Raw genomic sequence first — 9,076 nt, forward strand, 5'->3', positions numbered from 1 at the left:
GAAGCCCCGGCTTAGCGTGCGCTGAGGCCGGGATAGAGTGAGCTGAGGCGGGCTGGACTCCGCTTTGTCCACGGTGAAAGTTGATATATTCCCTCAGCGACCAGCACAGATCAGCTCTAGGCATGACGAAGCGGATATCATCCTCTTTTGGAAGACCAAACAAAGTAGTTTCGCTTTCACAACGAAGCACACAGTGTCTTCACGACATGGCTGCAGCGTCAACAATACTACAGCGAGAATAAAAGTTATGCCGCCTTTCTTTGCGTGAACATTTGGGCGGCGTTATGCAAATCTTCCCACATAGTGAGGTAGATATGTGGGGGCGTGTTAGAACGAGCCGTTTTAGGTAGGAGTGGTTGACTCTTAACTTTTATAAAGAATATCTCTTTGGATTTGAGACTTTAGTCTTTGCAACTTTACAGATATTCTTTATGCACTAACAGCTTGTAACACTCCAAAGAGAAAGGAAAAATTGAAATCGCATCATATGACCCCTTTAAGCAGATAGCATAAAGCTTTTGCCATATGCAAGAGGAAGTCTATTTTTCAGCCAGTTCTAGCTCATTAAAAATGCTTCATGTCCAATTGGATCGTTCCAAGGCTCTCAAATTCAAGTGCATGGGGAATAAAAATGAAAAATAATGAATTGCTTTCAACAGATATGCCAACAGCAAGAGTCTCTTCTTTCACAGCATGTTTATTCCTGACTTAATTCCTGGGCATTGCAGGCGTTCCATTGAACTGCAATTTGCATATTTATTTTTGACTTCTGTGGATGACGGATTTGTCAAAACACCTACTTTGAGTTTTAGTCCACTGTCAGAACACGTCAGCATCTCTAGGGCAGTAGTTCCTCTTTTTCAGCGTGCATTCATTGTTTTATGGTTCTTTCACTGTATGCCACTCAGTCTTGCCTGTACAGGCTCATAGCCAAATGTACGACTTTTTTCACTAAAATAACCTAATTTAACTTGTGAGATTAAAAATCATTAAAAATCCCATCATCTGCTAAAACAGAATTCTAATGATTATTTTTTTGTTCGGTTTATCTGTCTATTTAATCTCTATTTTTGGTGCAGTTTGCCATTAAAGATACAGAGAGAACAATAATGCAGTGGTCCAAATCAACCTCCAAGTGAATCTGTGGTTTTGAGAGAAAAATGATTTCAATATTAGTAAATGTGCCGAACATCCCAGGCTCCCAAGAATGTTAAATGACGCACAAAACACCGTGGAATGTGATCTGGATCTGGATGTCATGAGGGCCAGATGTTCAGCTTTTAAGAGCTGTTCAGATTTATCACATTTAAAATCTGTCTTCAGTGTTCACTTACAAAATCGCACCCTCAACTAAGCCACCAACAATGCTAAATGTGTACCTTAAATTGTCATTTTAACAATGTTTTTGCGTGCTGATTTGTCCGGGTGTTTGGTTGACCTCTGATCAAATCATTTCCGGCTTTCATGCTTATGTGCTGATTAATACCATCTGCTTTTACTTTTTCTTAAATAAACACACAGTTGATTTGAGCGGTGGTTCATTTTGCATCGCAGTACTCAGAATTACTGTGTGTCATGGTGGTTTGTTTGTTTGGTCTCTGAGTTCTGTTGAAAGACACACCTAACCTACAGTGCATTGTTGTCTGGTATGTCACTCCCCGTTTGGCATCAGCTGAGCTTCAGCTTTCTTCGAGAGCCGGAAATAATAGTGTTTTTTTTGGCAATTAGGGTTCCTGGAATAGATGCCCGGACCTCTAAATTAGTAATGCTGGGAGGAACATCTGCTCTGGGGTTTTGAAAGCTAGAAACACTGATTATAACAGACAGCAGAGGTCAGAAAAATGGCTGTAGGTGACCCGTGCCTTTTCTGGTGTTATTACTCCATTTACTTTAGAAACATTGGTCTTCCATCTTTTATTACCACTTTTGTGTTTGGTTATAAGACCGTAACCGAGCTAACCAAAGGATATGAGAGTTATGTAATTGCAGTGTAATCTGATGACCAAACTTTTGTCATGGCAATGTTGTGGCAATCGGAAACGTGAAATTCGTTGCCACAATACAACTTTGTGACATTTGTCAGTTTAGCAGTTCAGTAATTGTGGCATTGTACAGTGTTGTTGTGGATGGATGGTTTTGTGTTCGTTTTTTTTTTTTTTTTAAATGTTTATCTATGGTTGGACATGCATTAGTTTAACCTCATCCTCATTTGCCCAAACTAATTTAAAGGCTCACTAATTTTCCGGTGAACATGAGCGGTACAAGAGCGGAACGCACATTCATAGATCGGAATACTGAGCGGAGCGTCAAACCGCGCAGTGACGAGGAGAGTGAAACCTGCGCGCTGAACACTGCCGGGCGGGGCACGCCGCGGCACGCCATATATATTATTATTATTATATGTAGCCTATATTTTCGGTGCATCCCTACTTACATCCCCTCCTTGTTTACAAATCCGAAGTAAGTCCATACATCCTATTTAAACGCGGATGGGGCTTTCCTGATAACTTTCCGCGATGCCGCCCTCTTTATTTTACTAACTTACTGCATGCTGAAGGTGACCCAGCTGGCCTCACCAGAAAAAAACTCAACACCACCATCTAGTGGATTGTGAAGAAATGTATTTTATTATTCTACCAAATAGTATAATAAAAGATCGATACTTTGTCCGTGTATCAATACAGTATTGCCGTGGAAAATATTGCGATTCTATGCTGTATCGATTTTTTTCCCCCACCCCTAATTTCCATAAACATATATATATATATAGCAGTAGAGCTAATACAGTGGCTGGAAATCTGTTTATCCTTCGGTTCCTCGTGCTTCCCCATCTTCATAGAGAACGCGGTTCATGGTTGCTCAGAGCGCTTTGGAAAGAAAGTGGAAATGGCTCGGTCACAATTTTAGACGCTGGGAGCAGGGAAATCTATTTAGAGCACCTTATTGTAGTAATTAAAATAACGATATTTGGCGCCAGATATCGATTCTCGTATCGCATGGAGAAGGACAACGCCTCGTGCTTCCCCATCTTCATAGAGAACGCGGTTCATGGTTGCGCAGAGCGCTTTGGAAAGAAAGTGGAAATGGCGCGGTCACAATTTTAGACGCTGGGAGCAGGGAAATCTATTTAGAGCACCTTATTGTAGTAATTAAAATAACGATATTTGGCGCCAGATATCGATTCTCGTATCGCATGGAGAAGGACAACGAAATATTGCCATATCGATATATTGTTCCACCTCTATTAATAAACAGCCAATATGTTAATAATAGGCATACTAATAAGCAAGTAGTTAATAGTGAGAATTGGTCCCTAAACTAAAGTGTTAAAGTGGTCATCAGATGCCCATTTTCCACAAGTTGATATGATTCTTTAGGGTCTTAATGAAAAGTCTATAACATACCTTGGATAAAAATTCTCAATGGTAGTGTAAAGTCTATAACATACTTTGGTTAAAATTTCTCAATGGTGGTGTAAAACAACACCATTTTAACCTGTCAAAAACAGCTCTGTTCACAGCAAGCCGTTATAGTGCATTTCCCTTTAAATGCTAATGAGCTCTGCTCACCCCGCCCCTCTCTTCCGTGGGGTGACGCGCAGTTCTCTGAGAGACTCTTAACTTCAGCCGCATTCATCGTGAAACTTGCTAACTAGCACATTATTAGGAAAGGCGATTTGCAAAATTCAACAAAAAAAAACAAAACATATACTCACTTCTGGAGGTGAAGCTGGATTTATTAACACCCTATACACGAGCACTTCTCTTTTGCTGTTTTCGACACACACATGTAACGAGATCTAAGATGAATGTTGCACACTTGGATTTCCCCTTGCTTTCCATTTCACCTCTTTCTGACGTCAGTATTCATCTGTCATATTATTTCACAACCTCATGTTTAGTCTCTGACGCTCCCTCATTTGGGGACGGGCTGATCTAGGCACAGTTCATCAGAGGCGCTCCTAATTTCTTGCGCTGGATGTAAATTGGAGGGGTTGCTCCCGGACGCGTCTATAAATGATTGAATGAGAGGCTCCCGGTTTTTCAGCGCAGCACTATTACCCCGCTCGGGGTTACTGTCGCATACCCGCATCTGTGAGAGCACAGAAAAGCCCCTTTGTCTTTCGGCTCCAGTGTCCCGTGCTATAGCCATGGCAACATGGTGGCTGTGGAGTATTATGAAGTGGCTGGAGGGGGACGGGTGTCTCTTGTCAGAGCGCAGGCCTGTTCTTTTTCACTTTGGCCCTGGTGCGACTCCAAGCCTCAAACTGCCTTCCCTGAAAGCTTTTGTTATGTGGCCTGCCACGCTTTCTTTGCCGCTCAATTCAGTCGAGTGCTGGAAGTTCAGTGCTGTCAGCTCAGATCAATTGAAAATCCAGAGCAGCTTTGTGGATCCTATGAGTTTTCTGATGCTTTATTGGGGACATATTCAGCTCCTTGATAAATTTTTTTGTTTTCTTTCGTTATATTTTTGGCAGATGCTGTTTGCACCCCAGTGTCTGTTACTATTTTGGGTGTTTCATTAGTCTATTCTTTTTAGATTATGGACTAAATAGTGAGCGTATGGGAAAGTTTTTTTATGAATTTGTCCTCTGGTTGAGGAGAAATTATGAAATGAGAAGCATCTGTATTTAATGGCTTAAAAGTATTGGTTATACCAACTTGCATATGAGTGTAAACTTTTCGTTTGATTTTTGTAAAAAAAAATTAAATATAATTTTTTGTATATAAATTTTGTTATTTAGTAAGTTACTTATTTTATATGTTTAAGAGTCACACCATATGACGTTTTTATGACAGCCTGAACTAACTTTGCCATGTCAATTTATCTCATATTTTTTTAGATTTTTATCAATTTTTGATACACAGTCTCTACACGTGCACCACATGACTGATTTAGAGGATAAAATATTTTTCATATTTTAACTGCTTCACTGCATGTTTTTCTTGAAAAAAATTGTCAAACCACTTGTCAGTTTTTCATTTCATAAAAATGAGTTTTTAATGAGCCTTTTTTATTATTATAATGGCAAGATAGTTGTTGACTTCATACCTCAAAAATATCTGAATGGATTAATTGAGAAATTGAGAATGAAACACATTCATCATATAAAAGGTGTATTCAAGTTGTATGTGCAACGAGAAGCATTTGTATCATCTGGTGAATATGTGAACAATGTACAGTGTAACTGATTTGCACACAAAAAATCAGTTTAATAATCATTATTATATAATATTATTACATAATAAATATCATGATATTATGTTAGATATTATATAATTTTTTTGCTGCACATTAATTGCATTTTCTTAAATCCTGAATGTACCTGCCATGAAGAAAAATGACTTTGACATGAAGAAGAAAAAAACTGTATTTAGCATAGTGCATACCTAGTAATGCATGACCTAATATCGTCTAGAAGATTAAAGGGGCAACACACATTACCCCTCTTTTCCCACATTCTGCAGCTGCACCGACATGTATGGATATTTGCATGCTTGCGCTACTTTCAGTCAGCTAGATAATGGTCACCAAAATGCCTTGAAATGATACTTATCCAGTATCAAACATGTAGCGGCAAATAATGCTGTTAATATGAAACTTTTATAGCGTACTACTTCACACAGTAGAAAGTTAATGACCAAGCTGTAACTAGTTAACCCAGAAACAGCTACTGAATCTCAGTGCAAATAGTCACTCTTATTATTCATTTTCTTTTAATTAACAATTGATTTTTTCTTTTTTCACCATCTTACCATTTGTTAATATATCTTTAAGACTTGAATGTATACTACTTTTACAATTTTTTTGAAAGAAATTAACACTTTTATTCAGCAAGGACACATTCAATTGATCAAAATTGTAAATACATTTATCACAGTTTTCAGCATTGATAATAATCAATAGCCGGGTTTCCATCCAAAGTTGCGAATTTAACTTATGCGCAAAATTGGAATATCGCATAAAACATTTGCGAACAAGCACCGTTTCCATCCAACAAGTCAAAGAGAACAAAATCATCACTTCCTGATAAACTGGCACTATAAATCACTAAGAATATACTAAAATATAATAATTTTCATATATAATAAATTACTTGCGCCTCAGAGCGAGCAGACGAAACACGATAAATGCTGTCAATGCTTTCGGAGGTGGATGCTGCTGTTTGGGAACGCAGTCGTGTAAGACAATTATACAGAAATACTTTGACATTTTGACAAATACGTGCATTTCCGAATGACCATAACAACATATAGATGCTGTGAACGAGATCGGTCCGCTGGTTAGTCAGGATTTGCCGTCTCATAGCGCAAAGTCACATGACTTTTTTGATACGCTTGGAGGAATTTATTCGCAAAATGCATTTCCATCTCCCATTGTTCGCATCAACCCTTTTTCGCACAAGTCAAAAACCACCTCAAGCTAGCGTAAACTTTTTTTGCGAATTAAGGGATTTTTATTCGAAATTTGGGCGTTTCCATCACTCGTTTCTTATGCGATACTTCAAAATGCGCATTAAAATAGGGTGATGGAAACATAGCTAATGAAGACTGGAGTAATAGCGCCTTTCGCACCGCTTTAGTTCCAGAACTAAATGTACAGTACTAAAGTACAAATTCAGCTTTGCATCACAGGAATAAATTACATTTTACAATATATTCACATAATAGCCAGCCAGCGTTTATGAACCGTGTGCCTCTAAGTGTATCATTGTGCCATAATAACTTGAGTTGCTCAAAATTGTTTCTGCCTTTTTCCACAGTATGAAATTCTGCTGTGCGTCCAAGACCATGACGATCCAGCCATTGATGTTTGTAAAAAGCTTCTGGGCAAATATCCGAATGTTGACGCCAGGTTATTTATAGGTAAGTATTTGATGATAATCTCACTCTTTCCATGTGAAATGGAGCCAATAGTACAGAAAGCTCAGGCAGTGTTGTGCTGAGGAGCATCTCTCGTCCCTTGAGGCTTCCGCTGTCTTTGACAGTTTTGTTTAGTCGTGTGCAGGGAAAAATGGCAGGGTCTCTGAGGAGCCCCTTAAGAGGAACGCCGAGACCCGCGTGTGCGCCACAACTCAGCTGTGTATATGCAAATGTAGCTCTTGGAGTGGATATTGAATCTTGCTCATTAGGAACAGCTGGTGACTGGAGCGGGTGTCTCTCTGGGGTCCTGTTATCCGCCCCGCTGCCTTCAGCTAGTCTGTTACGGCACAAACAGTCAGGGGAGACGGGCCGTCCTGGAGATGTCATCCGCTGCTTTGTATCAAGCTGAAGCCATGTTAGAAAACATGTAACGTCTGCGAGGTTGTGTTGCTTTAAACATCTCCGAGTCGTTTACCCCACCAGCCAATCAGACGCGGGTAAAGCGTGCTTTGTGAAATGCATTAGTGCTCTGAGAGGCCCTGCGCCATATGATCTTTAGGTGTTCAGTCCACAAATAAACATCCCATCCATAAAGAGGATTTAAAGAGAGTCTGCTTCATTGATGGACGCTAGACCTGTTACAATTTATGTAATTGCTTGATCAATCTAATATTGCATCTTTAAAATTTGTATTATTATTATATTTTTAAATGACTTCTATTAATGTGCATTTTAATTTAAAGTCAAATTCTTTAATCAAATATACTGCATTAATCTAAAATATAATCTTCATTTTTATTTTATTATTATTAATTATAATAATTATTATTATCTTTAAATATGACTTTTATCAATGTGCATTTTAATTTAAAGTCAAATTCTTTAATCAAACATACTGCATTAATCTAAAATTAATCTTATAAAATATTTTTATTTTCATTTTAATTTCAAATCAAAATAATAATAATAATAATATGACTTCGGTCAATGTGAATTTTGAATTTCCAGTCATAGTTTTTATTGTACTTTGAAGTGGAACGATATGAGCATAATTCACTTCAGGTTCACGTTTGCATATTTCATTTTTGGCTAATATGGTTTAATTATGTTATTTTGTTAACTAAAAATATTAAAATAGATTTTGTTCATTGAAATAAGTAGAAATAATAGATTTAAAAAATAAGATTAGAAATGTTGCCTTGGCAATTAACTGAAATATAATATGCTGAAGTACTAAAACTGAATTAAAAATAAATGAAAGCTAAATTTAAATATTAAAAAAAGAAAACTAAAACTAATAAAAATGGCAAAATCACATGGCAAAATGTAAAAAATCAAACTGAAAATATCAAATCTATTTCAAAATATTAATAAATACTATAATAGTATACGAGTAATATTAAAACTATCACTGATATGGTGAGATAAGAACATGGCAGGTAGGGATGCTCCGATCCGCCTTTTTCGCCTCCGATACCGATTCCGATACCTAGGGTTCGGTATTAGCCGATACCGATTCCGATACCTAGGGTTCGGTATTAGCCGATACCGATTCCGATACCTAGGGTTCGGTATTAGCCGATACCGATTCCGATACCTAGGGTTCGGTATTAGCCGATACCGATTCCGATCCGATACCAGTGAAGTTTTTTTCCCTCATTTAAATAAATGTAGAATTTATATATCTCTGTGTGTGGAACTGATAATCATTCTTTCACAATCTACTAGATACAGACTACTTCATACAGACTACTTCATTATAAAGAAAAATAAAATAAACAATAAATCTGAAAAAATATAGGCCTATGTATATTTATAATCTATGACAAAAATGTATCATAAACTAGGTTAGTTTTAATGTAAGGACTTAAATATTCATATGTAGCTCACATGAACCCTTTCGCATGTGAGTTTAAAATATTCTAGCTGAGTCCCCAGCGTGAGTTTTTTTTTAGGCGACCGTTATTTTAGAATGTATCGCCTTATTGCTTCCATGGCGACGCATCATGCTTGTCATGTGACACAACGCAGCCACAATAGATCTGTATGACACATGGATCGCTTTTATTTCGTTTTTCCTGTTTTATTCAAAATATTCAAAAACATGCTCACTATATTATGAAATATCTGATATTCCGATTCTGAAATATGTGCAATTAAATCTATTTGGTAGTTTAAACACTTTTATATCGACCGTGTTAGTTGATCTATAC

At 37.5% G+C, this 9,076-nt stretch overlaps 1 protein-coding gene across 1 annotated transcript in view; it reads left to right on the top strand.

Moving 5' to 3' along the window:
* ugcg (UDP-glucose ceramide glucosyltransferase) overlaps positions 1–9,076 on the top strand; it is a 33,329-nt gene that overhangs the window by 16,074 nt on the left and 8,179 nt on the right. Inside the window, exon 3 of the mRNA XM_016447314.1 lies at positions 6,764–6,866. Coding sequence (XP_016302800.1) covers positions 6,764–6,866 — 103 coding nt within the window. The remainder of the gene's footprint in view (positions 1–6,763; positions 6,867–9,076) is intronic.

The sequence above is a fragment of the Sinocyclocheilus anshuiensis genome, unplaced genomic scaffold (genome assembly GCF_001515605.1).
Source record: "Sinocyclocheilus anshuiensis isolate Anshui unplaced genomic scaffold, SAMN03320099.WGS_v1.1 scaffold567, whole genome shotgun sequence".
NCBI lineage: Eukaryota > Metazoa > Chordata > Actinopteri > Cypriniformes > Cyprinidae > Sinocyclocheilus > Sinocyclocheilus anshuiensis.